Genomic DNA, 25,009 nt, shown 5'->3' with positions numbered 1-25,009 from the left:
TCTCCTTTCTCTGCTCAGCTTTAAACATAGGGTTCCTCTGACTTTGGTCAAGAATCCTATTTTCATAATGCTGAACTAATTAAACAAGGAGGCCATTAGACTGAGGTGGCACCAATGCCTTGACAGCCTACTTAAGCAAACCAAAATATAAGAGTGTAAATGTCTCAAGATTATGAAATCTAAAAGCTAAGGACGACCAAACACAAACAGCCAACTAGGCTTGAAGCTATAGCCAATCAAATAGCTTCCTTTCTTTGTTTCCACATCTCTATAGTAAAAGTCTTCTCCTGGAGCCAGTGGAGTGCTCTTAACTACTCCAGGTTTGGTGCTGTCCAATTACAATAGATTTTGCCCCCCCAAAGTCACTATTTTAATATGCCTTAGTTTCGCCTTTAACAATACTCTATATTTCATTTCCTCCAATCCACCTGTTCGCTAATCCATATCCCAGTTTAGCTCTCTCTCCTCATCCATACATCAAAATACTCACCAATCTCTTAGGCATTCTGCCTCCAGAGCTGTTTCTGCTGTGTTCTCTGTATTAGCGAAAGGTTCCAGTTTCCCAAGCCAGAAATCTGACATCATACTCTTTTCTTTCACTCTTAACAATCGTTTGCCAAGCCTAGGCCATCATTATGTTACATCTTCTTAAAGAGTCCTCTAAGGTCTCATTTTGCCTGTTCTAATCCATTTATTTTCATACAAAGCCAGAGTGGTTCTTTAAAATGTAGATTATATTGGATTACTCCTATACTTAAAATCTTTGTTTCTGGTTGCCTTTAGGATAAAGCTCAAAAAACTTCCTAACTTTCCCTTGTCTCAATTCTCTACTTCTGTCTCTTGCAAGTAATCCTCAGCCATTCTGAATCTCTTTCAATTCCTAGAGCGCATGCCTGCAGCCTGAGCTCTTCCCTAAGGAAAAATGTATACTTTCTCTTTTCTTTTTCTAACCAAGTCTGCACTTCACTCTCAAACTTAATTTATGAATCACTTCTAGGGAACTACTTATCACCCCTTCAGTTTGAACTACTCTTTAGGTGTTCTCAAGGCATCCTGTACCTACCTAGCAATTAAGAGTATTGTCTTGTAATTGCTTATTCTCTGTCTATAGCTCTGTTTAACAGTAAATTCCTGGACGGCAGAAACCTGGTGCTCTTAAACACCCCCATCTCAAGGGCCGAAAAGGAGCGTCTAACGCACAAAATAGTAGTTCAATTAGTATTTGTTGAATGAATAATTATTCCCTTCCTTGTAATGAGGGTGGCCAGGAGGATACTAGACAGATGAGGGCTTAAAGGGGACAGAGTAAAAAAAAAAAAAAAAAAACTATAACAATTACGGTTACAGAGTATCTAGGTTTTTCCATAAACTCAGCATGGGGGACAGGCCTACTGCCTTGCCGAAGCCACCGGCGACTAAAGGGGCTCTCAAGAAGCAGACGCAGGGAGCGCGCAACCCCAGGCAAGGAAGGACAATAGCTTGGAATTCGGCCTCTAGTTTCCGACAGCCAAGCGTTCGGCCGGTGAGGCTCGAGGGTGGGGGCTCGGAGCCCGGCCCACGGCGAGGAAGGCGCGGCCCCCGGGCTCCCGGCCCCGCCGCCAACTCCTCCTCCGACGCCGTCGCCCCGCCCCGCCCCGCCCCGCCCCGGAAGTGACTTGAGGCCCGTCCGGAACCTCCGGGCGCGGTGGCTGCAGCGTCACCAGCTGAGCCGGTGCGGGGCGGGAGGGGCGGGCGGAGTGGCCGCTGCCGTCGCCAACGAACCGGGGACCGCGCGGGTCTAGCAGCGCGCCGGCCAAGGGAGGGGGGCCCAGCGGTCGAGCCGAGGACGACGGGCCGCCGGCGGCCGCAGGGCGACGACGACGCGGAGGAGGCGGAGCCGGGAGAGGGGTGGGGGCCGGGGAGGGTCAGGGTGGGAGGGGGTGGGGGGGTGTCCCAGGGCTCATGGAGCCGGCAGAGCGGTCGGACAGCGGGGATCCCCCGGAGCCAGGCGGGCGTCCCGGGCCCTTCGTCCCGCAGAAGGAGATAGTCTATAACAAGCTGCTGCCCTACGCGGAGCGGCTGGACGCCGAGTCCGACTTACAGCTGGCCCAGATCAAAAGCAACCTGGGCCGGGCCGTGCAGCTCCAAGAGCTGTGGCCCGGGGGCCTCTTCTGGACCAGGAAACTCTCCACGTAAGTGTGACCCAGCCTGTTGGATGGTCCAGGGGCAGAATCTCAGAGGGAGGAGGGCTGGGGGCGGCTCTTTGTCCGCTTTCAATGGCTGAACCCTCAACTCTGTGGCGCTCGAGCTGGTGGTCCCCGTGCTGTAGTCCCAGGGTCACAACAGAGGCTTGGGAAGCACTCCTCCAGCGCTCGTCCCAGCCGCTTTCCTACGGGACCTCCGCAGTCCTCTGCGTCCTCCCCTGATGCCTTTCCCAAAGGGTTTGGATGGTTGTCTTCCGACCTCCGGGGTCCCCAAGGGACAGGGATGAGTGGTCTCCCAAGGTACTCCTTGGACCTTTGGTCTTGTGAGAAGAGGGGCAGAGAGGATTCATCTTTGGGTAGCAATTCTTGACTTCTGGTTCCTCCGCTTTCTTCTATGATCCTCACCTTTTCATAGTCGTCAGTTCGCGTCTTCTAACTTTCTGAATCGGAAGGAAGCCGTAGGGGAACTTCGAGGTTTTACTTTTATGGGCCTGCTCAGTGTTTGTGGATTTGATTGAAAAAAAAAGATTAAAATCAGCCCTCGGCGCACACTTGAGCTCTGTACTAGACAAGAATGTTGAATCTTAGAATTTCGGGAAAGCGTTTATTGCTCCTATTTGGAAATGTACGATACTAAGGGAAGTAGAGAAGAGAGCTGTCAGATTGTCCTCGGCGTTATTTAGTATCAGGCTTTTGTTAATTTTCGAGTTGCTGAGATGAATGCCTAGACTATCTGCGAACTCTAATGCCACCGAAATTAGGGGGAAATGAGTAAAATAACAATTTAGAAGAGGTTAGAGACTTTACTTGCTAAATGGGCATGTTCACTGTCGGAAGAACTTTTTTTTAAAGGAATTTTGCTATATATTTTTTTGGTTGACTATAGGAAAAATCAAGTAACACTGTACGTTTATGCATGGGAGTATGAATGGATAAGACATAAGTCACTTATCTAGTGTTTACCAAAATCTGCTGAGCAAACTGGGTGATGACTCAGGATTTTGTAATGCAATAGTCTTCCCTACATTTCCTCACAGGATGATACTTATATGTCCATTATTCGGGAGCCTCTGACAAATTTCTTATCTTCACTTGGCGATGGTGGTGGGAATAATGACCTTTTTAATTAAAAAGCAAAACTAAAATAATTTGCCCTTTTCAGGGAGTGAGCATAAAATATCAAGGTTAACAGCTCTCTTGATTAGAGAGTAAAGTTGGTGATGTTCGAATCCACAGGAGTCTTGGGGAAAAAAGAAATGCAACAGGAAGAAGTACCACTTGTAGTCAAAACAGAAGAATGTTTTATAAATGATTAAAATTCACATGATTTTTAAAGTGAGTCTCCTAAGTGTTTGAGTTACACAGGCACAGTAAAAATAACTTTGTCACTTCTAGTAATTTTCCATTTTAATTATTTGGATTTGCTTTTCCAGTGAATAACCATTTTGGGGGACACAAATAGATTTTTTTGCAGACGAACAAGACATAAATATACCAAAGTGTGAATACATATCAGGTTTGGTTTTATGAATCAAGAATCTACACAGGCATAGTTGAGCATTGTTTTCTGACATAATGTTAATTAAGCTTGGCAAATTATCACCTAGGATTTTATTATTTTTGGCTTATTAGGTATAAGTAGCTTTTACCTAGAAAGGGCTACAAATACAGTAGAGACAGCCCTTGGTTTTTAGGGCAACATTATGGTTATATCACTTAAACTGTGAACCTAAAATCATTTCTATCTAAATAACTATCAAGAAATGCTGTCTATCACATAGAATTTTATTTTGGAATGGTGTTTAGATGCTGCAGACTGATTCTTGGGATTGTGCTGTGAGACATTTTGAATTTATTGGGGACATGTTGTGATCTTGGGTACATTTTTTTCTCCTAAGTCATGTTGAGGTGACCTGTTTATAGTTGTGCTTGTTTATTAAGCCTTGTGTGTGTTGCACAAGTTTACATCTAAATGATGCCAGGACATGTGACGATAGCTGTCAATTACTTGAGTAGTGATCGTATTTAGTACTTTGTAGAAGAATGGAAAGTAGTAATAAAAATAAAATCTAATTTCACCCACTAGCTCTGTGACTGTGGAAAGGTACTTTAATCATATGTTATGGTATTTGGGAGAGAAATGAGGTGGTCATACTAAATAATTCCTGAGAAGTATTCCTGCTCTGATATTTTATGATTTTATTTTTTATCTTGTAGAACTTTAAATAAGCCAGTGTATATCTTTCTACAAGAACTGTGAGCAATATTTAAAGTATCAAGTACATTCCTAAAGAAGACCTGAGTGTAAATGCTGTTCAAAGGCACTGGGACTGGATCCCTGACCAGAAGTATACACCCCTAATCTGGGCGTCACAGACTAGGTGGGGGTAGAGTTCTGGTTTGGAAGGCACTCAGGAGCCCCTTTTTTTACTTCTTACTTCATTTTTGTAGTTATCATAATTCTGTTTCAATCTATTTTGAGACTTCTGAGTCTGCTTAGCATCTCTGTCAAGAAAGGTTATTTCTGTGTATTTTAAAAATTGGCCCTGTGCTATAACACACAGGTTCTCCTGTATAGGCAGTTAAAAGTATTAGAACTGCTTGTTCAAAAGAGATTGTGTAATATAACACATCACAGGGCCATTTTCTAAGAAGAAAGAAAACATTAGAGAAGAGAGACACAAACCAGTGGTCTTTGGAAAACAGCAATAAAAACAGCTAATGGACACTCAATGAAAGCGATTGGTAGATAACTAGTATGGCCAATGTAGAGAGAGAATGAAGAGAGTTGAAGAAAGGTAATCTTACCCTTCTGGACTTTTCATGAGAGGCAGTGAGGCCTAGTCCTAAGACCTTAGTTTATCTATACCTGGCTTTGCCACCAACATTGCCACTTTTGCCTTGCTTAACCTCTCAAGTTTAGGAACATGGGCGTGTAAACTGTTGGTATGGAAGTGTAGTTGGTGGTTTTTCAAACTGAGAATTTAGTAGTGTGCTGTTTGATAAAGGTAAAATCTTAAACAAAAAATCGGACTCCTCAGGCAGACTTAAACTGCACTGATTTTTTTCTTTGTAACACTTCATTGGCAATAGAACTCCTGAAGCCTGCTCAGGGTTCCAAAACATATTGTTTGAAAAAAATCACTGGACTAGTCCCCAAGGGCCTTTATAGCTAACTCTGTTCCTTTAAATTGGTTTGGAGGAAGAGGAGAGACAACAAGTGAATGGGCTTTTTACAGGTTTACCCTATTCATAATCATTTCTTTCTTCGGTCTTTTTTTTTTTTTTTTTTTTTTTTTAAACAGATTTTCGACTTTAATAAAGTTGTAGGCCTGGTGTATTGTGAAGCAAATTTAGATGCCTTGTTTGTTACAATGAAATGTTAGATTCTGTGGTGGTTTGTAATGAAATGACTGTATATTATACTAAGGAATCATTTTATTTGCTAAAGAAAAAGTAGCTCCCTTGTTTGTTTATTATTAAGAACAGTATGTAGCCTTCCTGGATAGAAATTGGATTATCTCCATTGAAACCACATAATATATTTAATTTGATCATATAACCACTGGAAACTTAGGTTTAGTCAAGAGTTTTCGGATACACCAACCTCTTGTGGAAAGTCATAATGTGACTACAGGAGCATCCAGATTCATATCATCTCTGTTTTGGGGAAGAAAGTAGAAAATGCTAACTCAGTTGCCTAGTAACATGATGTACTTAATTAGGTATCTAATGTTTTGAGTATTGAAATTGTGAAGTATACAATAAATACAGATGCTTTTTATTTGTAAAAGACTCTTGGAACCTTGACAAATTACCACATTCATCAGCAAGAACCAGTTGGAGTAAATAGAACAGGTTTATCTTTGTTATTAAGTGACCACACTAAAACTGGGAACCAAAATTTCTTTGTGGTGAAAAAGTTGATTTTCTATAGAAAGAAACAAAATAAGTGAATTAAGTGATATCGGGGGATGTGAATTTTTCTGACATAATTGTATGATAGCAATAACTATCCTTTACATTTGATTTTTTAATTAACAAACTTTATTTTTTAAGCAGTTCTAGGTTCAGAGCAAAATTGAGCAGAAAGTAGTGTTCCCATAAACCCCTTACCCCCACACATGCACGCATTTGATTTTTCGATGTCAAGCTTACATATATAAATATATATTTTAATATTCGAAGCCCTTCTCATTTTTCAAGGATCTCTCTCATTCTTTAAAACACCTTGTCAGTTTTCTCTGTACTAGTTAACTGGCTATTTCTGCTGGAATCTCATTTGTCATTGTATGTGGTTTTAACAGTTTTCTAATATTATTTATTTTGCTTTAAACATTTTTCTATTATGGACAATATCAAACACATACAAGGAAGACAGTAATATAATGAACCCCATGTACCCATCACCCATCTTCAACATTTGTCAACTCTATGGGCTACCATGTTCTTTTCACCACCACAACCCCACAATTTTTTGAAGCATATTACTTCATTCATAAGTGCTTCCAGTATGACTCTCTAAGGGAAAAGGGATTAGGCTAAAAAGGCAATGCCGATACCATTATCAAACTTAAAAAACATTAGCAATAATCCATTACTACATTGGTTAACCTCATGAAGTTCTACTTCTTTACAATGAGTTTCTATTTCATTTGCATTGTTTTGTCTAAGGATTACTACAAACAGATGTCATGGACAGAGATAAAAATAAAATAGCTCATTTAATACATTTTTATATTATGACAACTGTTTTATCTCCCCTCTTAACTTTGAAGATACAGAATCAACCCTGGGGTAGCAAGGACTCCTTTAAATTACCTCATTTAAAAAACAGACACTGATATTCATAGGTAACACATAGTTGGATACAAAGTGGTAAAAGCAGGAGTCCTTGAACCAAGGCATTTTCTGAGTGTTTTGTATGAGCCAGGCATTGGGATATTGTTTTTGGCATTTGGGATATGTCAGTGAAAGATTTCTGCCCTCGGGAAGGTCTTTCTCTTAGTGCATATTTCTGTGCATTTAGGACAGATGAGGTAAGGTGTGTAACTCCATCAAGAAATATGGGGAAAGAAAATATAATTTTAAGTGCATTACTTTAAAAAAATAATGTCATTCTCACCAGTGTGTTTTAACACACTACACTGAGGCGCTCAGAAAGGCAGTAGAAAAAAAAATTCGTAGAACAGTACCATTAGTTCTTCTGAGATCTGAATGTATCATTTAAAAACAGATTTTTAAGCAGTCTTGTAGTGTTATAAAATAAAATTGGTTTTGACCAATTTGAACATGTTCTTAAGTGAAATGGATGCAAATTCTTTCCTTTTTTTTTTGAGGATTCTTATTTATTAGTAAATAAACACACTTTTAAACCTGTCTTGGACGTGGTTCCATAGTATACCGGTTAGTATGTCTGCTTTACACGCAGAAGAAGGTCCTGGGTTTGTGTCCCAGTGGAGCCACGGTCCGTGGTTTACGGCCATGCCACCCTGAACAAGCCCAGTATCTGATCTCAGAAGATAAGCAGGGTTGGGCCTGGTTAGTACTTGAATGGGAGACCACCTAGGAAGACCAGGTGCTATAGGCATAAATAATAATAATAAATAAACCTGTCTTATTGTTCAACCTGGGAGTTAACCTATCTCTAAAGTGAGATACATTTCGAGTGATCCCTCGCCCCCTTTTAATACAAAATTCAAATCTGTTTCCCTCTAACCTGTGTAGAAAATTAGATCAAAATAGCATTCATACTGTGTAAACAAACAACAAGCTGAGAATATGCTAATAAAAGCAACAGTAAGCAAACAACAGAAAACCTCTACATTCATTGAGCTCGCCACTGGAATGTTAAAAACAGCACATACTATAAATATTCCTATTTGGAATCTTGAGGTTGGCTATTTCCATATTCGGCTTCTGCTCAGCGTTTCTTCCCCTTTAGTGCACTCTCTTTTGATCCCTTGTTCATTCTTTTATATTCTTTGTGTACATACCTTCCCTCTGCTGTGAGCTTTCTTGAGGTCAGTTTCTTTCATATTTATCTCCTCCTGGCATTTAGTACAGTGTTGTATATTTTCATAGTTACTCAGTAATATTAGAATTAACTTTTTTGTTCTTTAAAAATTAAAGCGTTATGGAATGCTAAGGAATTGTTACTTTTACAGTCAAAATGGAGAAAACAAATCTGGGATGAGATCTGTTTTAATACTACGTTCAAAGAAAATATATGTTTAACCAAAGAAGTGGAGGGAAGCATTTTGGTTAAGGAAGAAGATATTGTGTTTCAGGGGTGGGCAGCAAAGTTAGAGAAGAAAGCAGATTTTATTGGTTTCATCAGGAAGTTTAAGACTTTCATTTAAAAATCTATAATAATTGTATGGTTAAATATTTAGTATTAAAATTGTATAGTTAGACAAACCGTAAAGTTTTGGTAGCGGTCATCTTTTAATGCTAATTTGACTGTCTTCCTAAACCTAGACCCTAAATTTTAGAGTTTAAAAATGATATAAGGGCTTTTTCGCTAAGAAAAAACACCATTGCAGCTGTGAAACGGGTTTGAGAATAGTGATGTAGTTCAAATAAGTTGGAGATTGCTTAAGAATTTTTAAATATGCTTTGTAATCGTCTAATAGTAGACAGTCTACATGGAATGTGTTAGTAATTTGGGGACTCTTAAGAGTGAAGTAGAAGTTTTTAAGAGAAATTTTATGAAGGCAGTCATTTACATGTGAGTGTTTATATTTTGGATGGATTCCTGAAGAGTTCAGTCTGGATAGTTTCTGTTCTGAGGGAAAGTATCTTCCTTCCCAGAGATCCAATAAATAAAAATGTCAAATTTCTGTCAACACACCGAACAGGGGTCCCTATTTTGTGTATAGCAGGAGTAAAGTTACTATCAAACAAATTCAGGAATGGTTTAGAAGTGTAATTTTTTTTAAAAAAATGTAACTTTAGACTTTGATTTTGTGTTTTGGTTTTTGTTTGCTTGCGGGGTCTCACAAATTTCATATATATGTTGATTTGTGTTTATATAGCATTATACAAATTGTAGGTTATGACCAAAAGGTGTTGAGGTCATTTGTAGGTCTTCGTTAGTTTTTGTTTTTTGCTTTTTTTGTTTTTTGGTTGGTTGGTTTGTGAACTAAATTAAAATTATGAGTGAATTCGGAAGTAATAAGGGGAGTTTTTCGTTTGTTTCAGATATATATATTTATGTGTTTACTGGGTTATATATTACTGTGGGTTGTGGCCAAAAAATATAAAAGCTATTGATTTTACAGGTTTCTTTGTACTATGGATCATATAATCAAAACCTATTTATTGAAATATTAAGATATAAGGGATGAAAATACAAAAAGTTGCAACAGTTAAATATCAGTAACTTGCGGGATCTTAACAAGAGGGCATTACGAGATTGTTAAATAAGTGATACAGATACTAACCACCATATGTTGAGGGCTCAGGATGTGCCAGCACTGTGCTAAGGGCTTTACATTCGTTATTTCATTTAATTTTTATAAACAACCCTATGAATTGTAGATATGTTTATTATCACAATTCTACCACTGAAAAAAGACTGACTGAGATTAAGTCATAATAAATTTACCTGATGACCACTGCACAGGGCTGTGACTTTTAACCAGGTGTCCAGAGGACACCTGGGAAGACTGTAGCCTGGGAAGACTACCCCAGGAAGGAGAACCGCAGCTGAGCCTTGAGGTACAGTTTAGTTAGTTAAGGAGGAATTTGGAGAAAGCCCTGTCACGTAGGGGAAAAGAGATATGAGCAAATTGACCACACAACTGTTAACTTCTTTACATAGAGCAATACATTGAAATAAGCAGTTACCTGTCTCTCTCTGTAGGCTTTATGTTCCATGGCCATTTGTTACTTATTTTTATTTTTCCATTGCCTTTTGCCATGCCTGGCTCTTAAATGACATCCAATAAAACATTTCAGGAAATGAATGCTCTTTGCCCATCCCTTGAGAGAAACAATTGGGAAAAATTGTATTAGAAGCATCATTAATAGGTGTTATTAGTGAATGACTTTATTCAGAAATCGTCATGTCAATTTCAATTATAAGGAATATAACTCTGAAATACAATATGCTGAAATTCCAAGTGAGTGTTGTTCAACCTGTGATGGATGAAGATAAAGAAAAGTATATTTTGAGCCTTCATCAGAAATACTGTGCCTTGGTAAAGATGATAGACCTATTTTTTAGTGTTCAGAAACCTACTCTTAATGTCTTAAAGAAGTAAATTTGCTTAATTTGGTCAAACATTTACTATTTGTTTGAAGATTTGTTGTTTTTTTTTTTCTTTAAAATAGAATTAGCCCTGGTGAGTTGTTTTTTAATTACTTAAGCTCAGTGTATTCCTCAAGATATACTTGTGTGTTCGATCAGTTGAAAATATATGCTTCTCAGAATGTCTACCTTGTTTTATCTCTAGTTAGAGCTGAGGGTTAAATAGATATTGTAGAGGGATGCCACCAAGTATCTTTAAGTCCTCTAAAGAAATGCAGAAATATATACATACATAACTATAATGTGAGAGTATAGAATGTGAACTATGCTCAGCTTGGTACAGAGAGGACAGATCATGCTTTTGGTTGGGAAGGAAGGAAGAGTTCATGAAGGAGGAAGTCTGAAAGGCAGGTTTCTAAGGATATGAACAAATAATTCAAAAGAATAATTATATAGTAAACCAACATCTTAAGATGTTTCGCCTTATAACTAAAGAGCTATAAATTGAAACATTGTTATTAGTATTACATTTTTAATGATTTCAATAGATTTTTAAAAGCATATATTGTGCTCCAGTCAGTCTTCTAAGGGGCAGTGATTCTCAAAGGTGATGAGACATCTGGGAAATTTATAAAAAACAACTGGTACCTGGAGCCCCATTCCAGAACAGTTAAATTAGAATGTCTTTCATGTATGGATTATCCATCACCATACTCTTGTGAGGATGCCCAGTTTTTACAAATACATAGAAGATTAAATGACTTGCCTAAGGGACTAAAATAGAGCAGTTTGAATTCTCAGAAAATTTGTAGAACTGTCCTGCCTGTCTGCTTGGCTACTGTGTTGAAATCAATAAATAATCTCTAGCTAACATTGATTATAATGTTGAGAGTTGCAAAGCAAGCTAGAATGGAAACATAAGACATTATGTACTTTAGGTAATACCTAACTTGCCTTTTTTCCATACCAGCAGTCACTTGGAATTAATATCTTTTATTATTGTTTGTGATTGTATATCCCCTTTCTTGATACTTCTTAGCTTGACCTCTTTGAAGGGGAAATGAGAGAATAAGGAACATTCTTAGTTGTGTTTCTTGCCATAAAAGTATACCGTTGCTCTGTTCCTCTACCTAGAGCTGTCTCTTGTGCCCCTTCCCACTTCTTTCCCCAAATGCTCAGGTTATCTTGACCTTAGGTTCCCTATTCAGAGTGATGACAGCTTTCTCATCTTTCAAGATTCAGTTCAGTGATCACTTACATATAATGAAACTTTTTTTTTTTTTAAGAATCATGAAACTCTAATAATACTTCCTTTATTCCCTACTGTATATTTAGTTTTCCCAGTATGTACCTTCTCACATCTGATTGTGAGTTCTTGGCCTAACGGAACTGTTTGAATCATACTCTCATCCCATACATATCATTTGCTCTAGAAATACTTTTTGAATAAAGAGGCAATTGAATGTAAAGGAGAGATGGCTTTATGAGAAAACCCTTCATTTGATCTGTTTACTCACTGTTTCTAGCAGTGAGAAGCTGTGTCTCTGCATTTTTGATGGTATATGAAATATTTTTACATGTTAATTTTTATTATAAAATAATGCCTATTTGCTTTAGAAAAGTTTGAATAGACAAAGGTACATAGACACAAAAATCAGTTTTACCACCCAGAGGTAACATTTTATGGTGTTTGCCTTAACTTTTAATCTTAATTCATGATTATATATTTTTATTTGGTTGCAGTCATTGTATATGTTTTGTTCCTTCTTTGTTATATGATATTCCATTTCATATCCACTAAGAAAGTCTCTGAAAACATAAATTTAAAATATTGCATTGCAGTCTAAAGGCAAAAGCTACAATTTAACAAAACATTTTCTTATATTGCACTTTTAGATTTTTTTCTGGAAATTTTTGTTACTGAAAATGTGCATTGAAAAACTTTTTTGGTATTTTGACTTTGATATTTGGAATTTTTCTTAGAACCTAATGCTAGATGTGAGATTTAAGAAAAACGACCCATAAATACTTTTAAGTGCTTTCAATGAAAATACTTAAATTCTGGTTTTTAAATTTTCAAGCTAAAATTCAATTTTGTGTCTTTTGAGTGGAACTACCCAAAATACAGCATTTACTTAAGGTTAAATATCCTTGCTAATTGTCTTATATGTTTTATGATCACAGATAGTCTTAATGTTCCTCCAAAATACTTTTAATTTTACTTTATTGATGGATATAGATGGAATAAAAGACAGAAACCTACTGATTGCTTTGAAGAAAAATAACTTGTGAATGACAAATCCTGTATTGACAACCTATATTTTTAGCCTGTAGCCAAGCTCTAATTCTTAGTTCATTTTGATAGTGTTGTGTAATTTTATATTTTCCTTTACATTTCCGTGTAATGTAAACCATCTTAAAGATGTATAGTAGAAAAAACTTGACAGTATTGTACATTTTCTTAAATCATTACTGTCCCTGGTATTTCACTATAGTCTTGAGGTTAAAAATTAAAATATTGCTCATTATACTATAAGATGGTAAGGAGGAAGCAGTTGAAATGTTCTTTGTATTATCTTTTACTGCTTTTTTTCCTCCTCTGTGGGAGGATGAAACATAATGATTCGTCATGTATATATCATGGATAGTTTATTTTATTCAAGTGTTTAATCATGACTGTTACCAAGATTTTCAAGTGTTTTGAGACATTGAGTAGTAATTCTTAGTCCTAAAATTTAATTTGAAAATGAATTGGAAAAAGGGAATGGACTGTCTCTTAAGTATGGTCTAAAGTAGGATTTCAAACAGCAAATCACTCCAGTAGATTCTTAGTCTCCGCTATCAGTATTTTGTTTTTTAAATTTCCTTTTAAAAAGTTTTATTTTATATATTTTTATTTCATATTCCCATTATTTTTGATAGACTAGATTTAAGATGGAGTCACATAATATGCATTTTAAAGAGTCAAATGTCTAATAGACATTTACTAGGTAATGTCAAGCAGTTTTTCCGGAGTGGCTTTGCTACTCTATACACCTGCCATTAACGTATGAAAGGTCCAGTTGCTCCACATTCTCACTCAAACTGGGTATTGCTAAGCTTTTAAATTTTAGCCAGTTTGGTGAGTGTGAAGTGAGATCTTATTGCGATTTTTATTTGTTTTTACTGATGAGCAGTCATGTTGACTATCATTTCATGTGCTTTTTAGTCATCTGGATATTGTATTTTAAGAAGTGTCTACCTGAGTCTTCTCCATTTTTTATTGGGTTGTCTTTTTCTGGATTTGAAGGAGTTCTTATATAATCTGGATATGAGTCCTTTGTCAGATATATGTACTCCAAAGATCTAACAGCTTTTCATTTTTAATGGTGTTTTATTGTGAATAGTTCTTAATTTTAATGAAGACCAATTACTAGTATTCTTTTTTTAGTACTTTTTGTGCTCTTTGGAAGAAATCTTGGATTACATTTTGAGAAATGCTAAAAGCAGAACCAGTTTCTAGTAGGCAGGAACTATTTACTGGTTGACAGGGGGAAATAAAAAGTTTCTGAGCAATTCCCCTAAAATCTCTAGTTTTGTCAGTAGTTCTGGCTCCTCTAGAAACCCCATTGGTCTCTTCATGAGTGTTAAATTTGGGGCTTTGTGAATTTTATGTCCCTAATGATAGGCACACAGTTGTCTTTCTACTGCAATAAAAGCAATGAGCTGTAGCTAAGTTGTTTCAGTGGCTTAGAGCAGTATTTTTCCAATTTTTCAATAAAGTATCCTAGCAGGGTGGGTGAGTGTACAACCCCAGAGGCATCTGGATTCATCCTGGTAAGACCAGAAGTAGCTACTGAAAGCATGGAATGCTTCTTTGTACTCTTCTGTTTTATCTTCGAAATGTGTACTATTTTTTAAGGATATAGTTTGTTTTCATTGAAAGCACCATTTAAATGATTCTAGTTTCCGCTTCTAAGACTGAAATTGAGGGAGGCATCCAGAGGCTGTACCTTGATTCATGTTTATTCAGCAGCTTGAAGAACCTCAGGCAGCCCTGGGCTTAAGGTCTCTACATATGTATTCTCTAACCCATTTGCACTACCAGTTCAAGATTGTTAAGAAACTTTCACAGTAATTCATAGCAGAGGCTGGACAATATCTCAGGTATCTTTGCTCTGCCTCCCATACTGTCCTGTCCATAATACCAAGATGTAATCCTGGGATTATACCTTGAAGTGACAGAAAAGAGCTGAGTAAATCACATAGCAGCCTGAGAAAAAGGAAAGGAGTGCTGTTAGTGGACCAAGAATTCTGAAGAATTTCTTAAAAGAGAAGCAGTCAGGTATCTAATTTTAGAAATTAAGCATAAGGTTAATTTGTTCTTAACTGTCGGGAAGTACTAAAGTTCATATAAAGAATATTATGTATTTAATTGTCTATAAAATGGCCTTCTTCAAAGGAGTTTGTTGCTTTATGTATCCAGTAATTTGTTCTAAGTAAGTTTTAGTTGAGTTTTAGTTACGTCTGAATCCTTAAGTATACTATGATTGGTCATTCTTTTTGGAACACCTTTTCCTTAAATTTGCTTATAGTTCATGATTTTGATTGTATTGGATCTCTGAAGTTAAAAATTAAAAATGTATAATTTTGAGACAATACATTATTTATAATAGTAGCTTAATTTTATTACAATTACGAATTAACTCTTGGAAACATGGTATAGGTTATGTAACTCGCCGTGTTGTTTCAAGATTCTAAGTAAGCTGTATATGTTCTTCAAAGGTTTCTGTGGTGAAACAGATATGAACATATATCTGTATTCTTTTGTGCTGTTATTATTTAATTATGTTGTGATACTCTTTAAGTAATTTCAGGGATTTATAAATAGATCCTTATCTTGAATAAGCACTTGCTTAACAACAGAAAAGGGGCAGAGGAACTCTTTTCAAGTACTTATGACCAAAGGCAAGTTAAGACCATACAACAGTAGGACAGCAGTGTTTTAATTGATTGGTCTTTAAATATTGATGAGAATTTGGCTATCACTGTAAACCTCGTTAATAAAATACTCAGATAATCTCTTAATTAAAATACAGAATAATTCTTTCCCACATGATGAGTACATACAAAATGATTGACATCAGAGATATTTGAAATTAAGGTGCTACAATATGTATTTTATTGTGGCAAGAAACACATAAATTTACCCTCTTAGTTTTTAAGGACATAATCAGTATTTTAACTATATGTACAGTGTACAACAGATCTCTAGAAGTTTTTCATCTTGCATGACTGAAACCCTATACCCATTAAATAACAACTCCGTTTCCCTTTCCACCTCAGCCCCTGGCAACCACCATTCTACCTTCTATTTCTATGAGTTTGATTAGGTACCACATGTAAGTGGAATCGTGCAGTATTGGTCTTTTTATGACTAGCTTATTTCACTTAGGCATAATGTTCTTGAGGTTCATTCATTTATAGCATATGACAGAATCTCCTTTTTAAAAAAGGATGACTAATATTCCATTGTGTGTATACACCACATTTTATTTATCTATTTATCATTGAATATTATTTTGCTTTCACACAGCTATTGTTAATAATACTTCAGTGAACATGAATGTGTCATCATACATATTTTTAAAGGCTATATTGATTTTTTTCTTCCAGATATATTCGACTTTATGGGAGAAAATTTAGCAAAGAAGATCATGTTCTTTTTATCAAGTTATTGTATGAGCTGGTATCAATTCCAAAACTGGAAATCAGCATGATGCAGGGATTTGCTCGTCTCTTGATCAACTTATTAAAGTAAGTTCGTTTCCTATGCTTTCTGATAAGACATTTTAGTTTGTTTCTTCAGGGTTTTAGGGAATGAGAACTAAGTGTTCTTTGGTAAGAAGACCAAACTCTAAATTTGCCAGTTTGGAAAAAGATTGCAGAAAACTATCATAAGTTTAAACCATATGTGTTAATTAACCTTTTAATTAAAATTCCATCTCCTTCATGAAGCAGCTGTTCTCTAGCACACATTGAACTATATGTTGTCTTATTGTTTCATTTATACTGATTATCTTTCCTTATATAATTCGTGAGGTCCTTGAGAAGACAGGAATCATCAATTAATTTGCTTATTCCTAGACACCCAACACAATGCCAGGAATATATGAAATTTATCTACAATAATGGTGGTATAAATTCAAATACCCTTTTTTTTTTTTTTTTTTTTTTACCAGTAGCAAGGATATGGTGCATTTGTTCTTTCTACTACCTACTATGTTCTGCTAGTGAGTGAGCTGTGAATGGGGAAAAGCAAAACCCACTGTGATGATAGCAACATATAACAACGGCCCTCCTTGAGTAATATGTGTAATATAGACATACCTGCACACACATACAGATATATGTGTCTACCTTTTTTTAATCAGGAAAAAGGAACTTCTCTCAAGAGATGATTTGGAGTTACCTTGGAGACCACTTTATGACATGGTGGAAAGAATATTATATTCCAAGACAGAGCACCTAGGATTAAATTGGTTTCCTAAGTAAGTACTTCCGTTTAAAGTACTTTAGGAGTATTTGGTGGCCTTTAAGTGTTTGATCATAATTTGAAAATATTGAGTTATTTGAGATAAGTGAGCATGTATACATTTTAATATATTTTTGTGTAAATTGAGTTCCCAAACATTTTTTGCCCTCTTTAAACTATATCTTAAGCTGTACATAAGAATGTTCCACCAAGATATCTCTAACAAGTAACATCACCATTCTGGCCAAAGAAAGCAAGAGGTTTTTGTTTGAATCGAATATTTTATCATTAAAAGTAATGCACATTTGGCATTCTTCATAATATATCCCTATGCATTTTAATTATTCAAGTAAAATAAATACTTCAGGAAGAGGAGCTTTGCATATTCCAGGGGGCACTCATATCCCAGAGGACACACATTCCCACTTAAAGATGCATGTTTTAGTGATTAATTTCCTGGAACACAAATTATTCAAATATTTAGTTCTTGCTTTATGTTAGTTTTTAGTAATGTGTTAGACATACTAAGAAATCTCTGGCTGATTATAGCTTCTTGTACGTACATCCTGAATCTTCCAGATTTCTAATTTTGGCATGTTTTGTATTTTATTCTAAATTTACAGAGTATGATCATCTGCCGTTTTGAGTTAGTAGTGATTTCAGACTCGACTGCAAAGTATCATTTTTCCCTATTAGAGTTTATCCATTTGTGATCTAGTTCTTAATTTTCTTAATCTTAGCATGTTTAAACTAAAATTCTCTTAAATTATTTATGATCGAGGTTTTTTTTTAGGAACTTTTTTCTTCAGTTTTTAATAGCTATTTCCTCTCATTACCTGAGTCACTTGTCATATACATATGTACTCATTTCCCATGAAGAGCACCATTTTCTACACCTGTATTATTTTTCTTTTCTCTTTCATAAATTAAGTCTTTAAAGATTTCTTTCTGTGGTTTCTCTCTTAATCCCAGACATGTTTACATTATTTCATTACTTCTTGAAACCTTCTCAGTTCAGTTCATTTAATCCATGATTAATCCTCAGGCTTTACTCAAGTCAGCAGTCTTTGTTACACCCGTATCATAGAAGTTTTTGAAAATCACGGCAGATGGCAGAATTTAAGAGATTTTCAGGTCATAAGTAAGTCAATAGTGAAATGATGAAAATGGAAAGAGTAAAAAAGAAAATGAAAAAAAATGAACTTAGGCCTTGGTTTTTGGGCAGTGGTCACAAATAGAGTGGTTAGAAGACATTTTATTTCTTGAAGATTTTATGTGTTAAAATAAACAAACCCATTTTTCAACCATAAAAACAACAGAATTTATCATTAGGCTAAATGGTACGACATTTAAATATGTTTTTATAAATGTTTATTATGAAAGTCCAAAATTTAACATAAAAGCTTTGTCGTTAAGGTTCTTTGTGAGTTTTATTTTTGCTGGAAGGAGTACACAATGGACTGGATTGATTGGACATATTTAAAATATAAGCCTATTGAAATTTTGACCGAATCACCATTTTATAGATTTCAGGGACCTTTAAACTGTGCTCATAGTCAGTTATTTTTCTGAAATTTTCCTGGCTGATTTTTTGGTTGTCTTTGAAAGGTTTTAGAAAATTAAAGCAACTTCTTCAATAATTTCTCCTTCAATATGTCCTTTGATTGCTTCCTCATAAGCAAATGTCGTACTTCCTGCCCTGACAGGTGTACCTTTGCAAAGGCATTTGCTTCCTTTTATGTCTGTGTGGTCAATAATAATTATCTATGGAGTTCTTCAAGTAATACTAGCTTTTTTCCTGGAAATTTTGTTTCGAGCTTATCACTAAGTGCCAGTCAGTGCTCATTGTTCCTCCCCTGATTCTTGATACTATGCTTATTACTATGTCTTTTTCTGAAGCTTCACATCATTCTTCACATCATTCTCGCTCTTGTGGAAGCCTTCTTCCTTAAAAAGTTTCTTGTCCTTATACGGCTATTCTTGGTCTTTTGAAGAGACATTGTGACTTTGCTGAAATTATTGCTCGATTTTAAGCAGTGATTCTCAACTCTAACAGACCCAGCACTCCCTTTTGTATTCTCTAGTTAACTGTTCTAAAATGAAAGTAATAAGTAATATAACATGCCTGTTATACACCTTATGCACACTCAGTGACAAAAATAAATATAAATGATGTCTTAACCATACAAGAGAAATAATGAGAAAGTAGTTTATTATAGAACAATATGTATCTTAAATATGCAGGTATTATTAGACTAAAAGACACAGAGTGATATTCAGATTTTACATCTACTGATAATGGATTTAAAAGAAAAAAGCTTAGAATACATTCCGTATAAGGACAAGAAAATAAAAGAGCAGCATTATAAGTGGATGTTAAAATAAAAACTAGGACTAGGATAAAAAAGAACAGACCAGAGTTAATTAAATATGACCAGAGAGAGGGAAATAACTTTAATTTCAGACTACTAAACTGGAGAAGAAGAAAGTTTCATATTCTAATGGATCAGTTAGCTTTATTTAGAACATAGTGTCATAGTAATTCTTTATGTAATGATGTGGGGTGGTATAGTTATTTTGTATCATTATTTATATGTGATTGAACATTATTTATATGTGAAAGAAATAGAGGCAAAAATGAATCGGGGAAAGAAACATTAATATATGATACCATAGAATGTTAGAGTAAGACTGAACACTAACAAGCAATGCCAAAATAAATAAATAATGTCATTATACAATTTTTACAACATAAATTGCCTTTGTGCAGTGTGAAAGGATGACAGTAACATACAGCATTTTAACAATAAATTAATGAAATTCTATGACATCCTCATGTTTTGTGTCTCAACTAATTGCCAGTGTAATGACACTTGTTTCTAAGACTATTAAAATGGTCTTTAGTCTTTGTAATTACATATTTGCTGGCAACAACTACACATGCACAAGGATTTGGTATTGGCAAATCAAGTGTTGCAGTAGGGATTGCCATGATGGTTTGATATTTTTTTTCAAGAGTAATGAATAACCCTAGGTCAAATTTTCAACAAAACAAAATAGTACAGCCTTGTTCAATGTACGTTAGTTGCATTCCCAGAAGAGTCAGTGTCCATTTAAACTGCCAAAAATATTTAATGTTTCAAGCAGTTAACTTTTAGGTTCAAAAATTTTAACCTGTATAACTGTGTAGTAGGATACTTGAAAGTCTTGCAACAATTTCTCATTGTGTCTGGATGGTCCATGAATTTCAGGATATCTGATACACCTGGCCTCTAATCACAAAGACCCATTGCGGCTTCCCCAATAATTGTGACAATTAAAAATGACCCGTGTATTTCCAAAATGCTTCCTGTTTGTGGTTAGAGGCTCATGGATTTGCCACCTCTTATCTTGCATCCATGCAATCAAAAGTTTTCTGCCTCATTAATCAGATACTTCTTTTTTCTTTTTCACTCACTGATCCAGCACTCTTTGCTTTTATTTTTCTGTTTTTAAATCTAGTTTCCAAACCACTGTTTTTTTTTCCCCATACCAGTGATTCTCCAACTGTTGACTTAATACTTCCTTACCTTTTCCCAGGGCTCTGAGATGTTTCCTAAAGAGCTCTGCTATGAGAAATTTCTTAAAAGTTTCACATTTTATCTTAAACATTCATATCTGTTTTGGGCTTACTAAGTAATATTTTCATAAGTAAAAATGTCTTCCCTATATATCTCTTGATTACAATTGATGTTGTAGGTAGATGATTCATGTTGGTCCAGTGGCTTGGAGTACACTCACACACACAGCTGTGTACTTCCACTAAATAGATCACAGATTATGAAATGCAGCTCTGTTGATACAGCCTCTTTTTTAAAATTATGGTAATGTGTTCCTGTTTGAAAGGATCAGAACGAATACTGAGGATCTGGATCTACTTTTGAGGGGGCTCTTGCTTGGTGAGAGGCAGCACTGTAGGACAAAATTAGGAAATTAATGTCTCTAAAAAGAAGTAAGAATGTTATACTTAAACTGTTTTTCAGAACTATAATTTATTCTTTATTTATTTTCTCTTATTTTCTGTGATCTTTTTACTGTTATATATTTACTTCTTTTGAAAGGAATATATTTATTTCCATTTAGATTACACTATGTAAAAATAAAAAACTTCAACTCTGAAAGATTTTCAGATTTTTGGCTCTTGAACTTTCTTCATCACACTTTCCTTGATTTTAAAATCAGAGGAACCTAGTACTTTTGGCTGTTATGCAGAAGTGTTAGAGAAACCAAACATCTCTGTGATAGTATTTTTGCTTTCTGTTCCTCAGAGGTATTCCCTGTCCACTGAATTTCTAAGAGGTAATCATTTAAACCCTTTGAAATTTTACTCTTCTAATTAAGATTCTATTTAGTAAACTGGTATAGAAAGAAAGAGTTTATATAGTTAAGGGGTAAAATTACAACTTTTTACAAATATTTTATTTCAGAAATCCCCTCAAAGTACCCTTTAATATGGCATGTTTTTGGAATTGGTATTTTGAGTATTTTCATTTTAAAGGTATTCTGACACATTTTGAAACAGTTTTGTCAGCTGACTGCATGTTTTCATACTATTTTTAAGATACCTTTTTTATAATCAAAACTGAAAGGTTGCTTCATTTGTTAACTGTCTTTCAAGTCTTAATTCATATGCCTTATGTGTTTGTTATTGAAGCTACTACTACTTCGAGTGCAGTGCATTGCAATATGATTTTAAAAGTGGTTTTAATGTTCAGAGCAAGGATTATTAAGCTTTTCTTCCCCTTTCCCTTACTTTTTTCTCTTACCTTCCTCTCTCCCTCCCCCTCTGGTTTCCTCTTCATCTCTCTTTTCTTTCCTCTTTATCTTTTGCCTCATCTATTCTCTCTCATCTGTTTCTGCTTTCTACTGGAGAAACAATTTGTAGGGGTTTTATTTGATAGAAAAATTGAACTTGGAAAAGAGTTAGGTAGTTGTGAATTTGATACTAACAATGTAAGAATTGCTTACTGTTCACTTCATAAAAGAAGCATTTGACTCTTATGGGCATGATTTTATTTCATAAAACAATGTCCCACATGCTTAATTGGAATAGCATATTGCAAGTTAGAAATATAGGCAGCACACAAATGAAAGGCATCCCTACTAACAAAATGTAGGGGAAATTATGTATAGATTAGCTTTTGCAAAATGGGCATGGCCATGTCATATTTAAATTAAGTGTATAAATTTGTTTATTTAGTCTTATCACTACCAATTTAGTTTTTCTGGGTTGTTTGATGTTAAAGGTTTCCATGTTTGCATCATGAGAAGTTTGGGCCTAGATAACTCATTTACTTTAAAAAAATATATTTTTAAGTGTATCTGTATACTTTTACATATATATTAATATTTTTAAATATATTTTTATTTGATGTACATTATTCTAAGGGGATCAAATATTATTAAACTCTTTCATTTTTCATAATTTGCTTTTGGAGAAATTTGATATTTCCCTTTTCTGGTACTTGTTCTTTTTTTTTTCTTTTTTCTTTTTTTCTTTATTAGGCGAGGCAACCCTTGGTCGACCTCACAGATTGCAAGGACCTTGTCAATTTACAATCCCTTATTTTTAAAAATTTTTTTATACCTACAGCACCTGGTCTTCCTAGATAGTCTCCCATCCAAGTCCTAACAGGCCCAATCCTGCTGAGCTTCCAAGATCAGATGGGATTGGGCTTGTTCAGGGTGGCATGGCCGTAGACTGGTACTTGTTCTTGATGACATTTATTTCTCTATTGATCTGTTGAAGGATCATTTGAATTGGTGCTATTATCCTGAAGATACAGTTAAACCTTTTGTTCCTCTTCAGCACATGGAAATAACATGTTCTTAACTTCTCTTGGGAGTTTCTGGCCACATTTCTAAGCTTAAGTTAAGAAAAGAAGCTCAGGAATTATCTCTAGCTACAGAATTTAGCATGATAATGAAATGATAAAAATAATTTCTATAGGGATCTATTGAAATTAAAATAGTTTAAAGTCGTTAATTATTATTCATTAATATTATTAATATGGTATTTGCAATGATTTTTCACATGGTATTTGAGGAATATGCTGTGTGCTAAAAAAATTCTACTTGGAAATTAGAGACTACATGGTTGGTTTTTATTGATGACTTTAATAGTGTTTCTTCTAAAAGTTGTCTCTGCTGCAGTGATCTTTATTTGGAAACTACTCTTTTTAAAATAATTTTGAGAACTACTTTGTTCACATTGATCAGGCTTGCCATCATTTATACAGTAATTTTGCATGCTCTTTTTACACGAGTGGTTGGGATTATGATATCTTAACACTAGCCATAAAGGCATACTTTTTTTAAGTGATTGTAATGAAAAACCAGTATTAATACTACATCAGTAATGAAAATGTTATGACTTTGCTATGGTAAAATTATCTTGACCCTAATTTCTGTGAAGTGACTGAAAAATGACTATTTGCTGATTTTGTTTGACTAATTGATGGTGGATTTGTTTAGATTTAGAGAAAGCAGGTAAATTTGAGTTCTTTTAAATGAAATGTTAAGTTAGATTCTTCAGAAAAAAAAATACTCTATAAGAAATTACCATTAAATTATAAGGAGGTTAAGGCAGAGGTATATAGAATATACCATTGTTATAGTTTACTGGTTCACTTATGAAAGAACAAATATGACTATTCTGAAGTTAAATTTTAGTTCAAGAATTGTCAAGTGAAGCTGAAAGTACTTCTGGCTATGCGCAGTCCACACGACGCTCTTCTTGAATATATCATTTGCCATACATTTCTTTGGCTTAATAGTTAGGTAAGGGAAGGAAGGAGGAAGTGTAAACCTCCAGGTTTGTATAAGTCTGCTATCCCGGTAATTGGAGACTAAGGCTTTTTGGCTTTCCTCAGGCCTTTCTGCTCCATATTTGGCATTTACTTTATTAATGTCATCATAAGAAATCATAAAGAATGTCATCACAAGGTAATTGCAGCCCAGAGAGGAAAATTGACAGTCATTTGTTAAATCTGGGACAAGAGCTCAAGAACTGGGACAAGACTTAAGTAGGGTGATAGTAGGTGGAGGCATTTCCTATTTCGACGTGATTTCCTAAATCATAAATTAATAGCAGGAGAATAAATATGAAAACAAAATGAGCACAAAAAAATTTAGTTCTTAAGGAGATTGAAAATATAATTTTATTTTGGCTAAGTATGAAATAATATGTTTAACATTTATGGTGCATCATTCTGGGCCAGATAATTGCTTTCTTTTTGTTATCTCATTTAATTTTATAACAGCCTTATGAGAGGTGGATATTATCGCTTTTATGTAGATGAAAAAACTGAGGCTGTATATTGCACTACTAGTAAGTAGCAGAACCGGTATTCAGATTCAAATCTATCTGACTCTAAGCCCAATCTGTGAACCATTACATAACATGCTATGACTTTCTTTTCAACTTAACTTGTCTTTACTAAGAGAAAATAGGATATGAGAAAACCCATCCAGAGCTTAGTCCCTCTGTAGATTCCTTTTAATTAAAAAAAAAAAAAAAATGTTTGACTTGTTACCACTTTAGTGTTACAAATTTCCAACAATTGGAAAAGTGTGTAGCGATTATTCACTCCCTCTAAAAATTAGTGAAATATAGTCTAGTAGCATCTAGCTTTAACCTTTTATTTTATTTTTAAACAGAAACATTGTTCCTTTCATCTTGAGAGAGTACAAGAATCACAAAAGGTCACTATACAGATATCACAGGTTAGAGAGATTGTACCCTTTTCTGGATAAAAAGCATAAATCCAATGGCCACAGGCCTTATATATAAGGAGGGGTTGAAATTGACTTTATTTAGATGAACTAAATCACATTCCCACATACCCGATTTCTCTAATGAGTGACATGATAGCTATCAAGTATTATATAATTCACCTCCTATTCAGAATAATGAAGGAAATTGGAGAAAAACAATTATACAGCCTTTTATGACTTGTTTTCTAGAGCCATTTTTGACATTATGTGAAAGTTTGTTGGTAGAATAGAAAAGTTACCAGT

General features: G+C 35.0%; 1 protein-coding gene and 2 pseudogenes across 1 annotated transcript in view; 2 read left to right on the top strand and 1 right to left on the bottom strand.

Annotated features, from left to right (window-relative positions):
• The first annotated feature begins 1,915 nt into the window (after positions 1 to 1,915).
• Positions 1,916 to 25,009, top strand: part of PSME4 (proteasome activator subunit 4) — an 83,854-nt gene continuing 60,760 nt past the window's right edge. The window contains exons 1-3 of the mRNA XM_016127455.2: positions 1,916 to 2,171; positions 16,093 to 16,233; positions 16,851 to 16,967. Coding sequence (XP_015982941.1) covers positions 1,942 to 2,171; positions 16,093 to 16,233; positions 16,851 to 16,967 — 488 coding nt within the window. The 5' untranslated portion in view covers positions 1,916 to 1,941. The remainder of the gene's footprint in view (positions 2,172 to 16,092; positions 16,234 to 16,850; positions 16,968 to 25,009) is intronic.
• LOC118605703 lies at positions 7,658 to 7,773 on the top strand (annotated as a pseudogene).
• Positions 22,575 to 22,692, bottom strand: LOC118606325 (annotated as a pseudogene).

Source organism: Rousettus aegyptiacus, unplaced genomic scaffold, assembly GCF_014176215.1.
Source record: "Rousettus aegyptiacus isolate mRouAeg1 unplaced genomic scaffold, mRouAeg1.p scaffold_m13_p_7, whole genome shotgun sequence".
NCBI classification, from domain to species: domain Eukaryota; kingdom Metazoa; phylum Chordata; class Mammalia; order Chiroptera; family Pteropodidae; genus Rousettus; species Rousettus aegyptiacus.
Note: the sequence above shows the minus strand (reverse complement) of the source record. Positions and strands in the feature narration are given on the sequence as shown.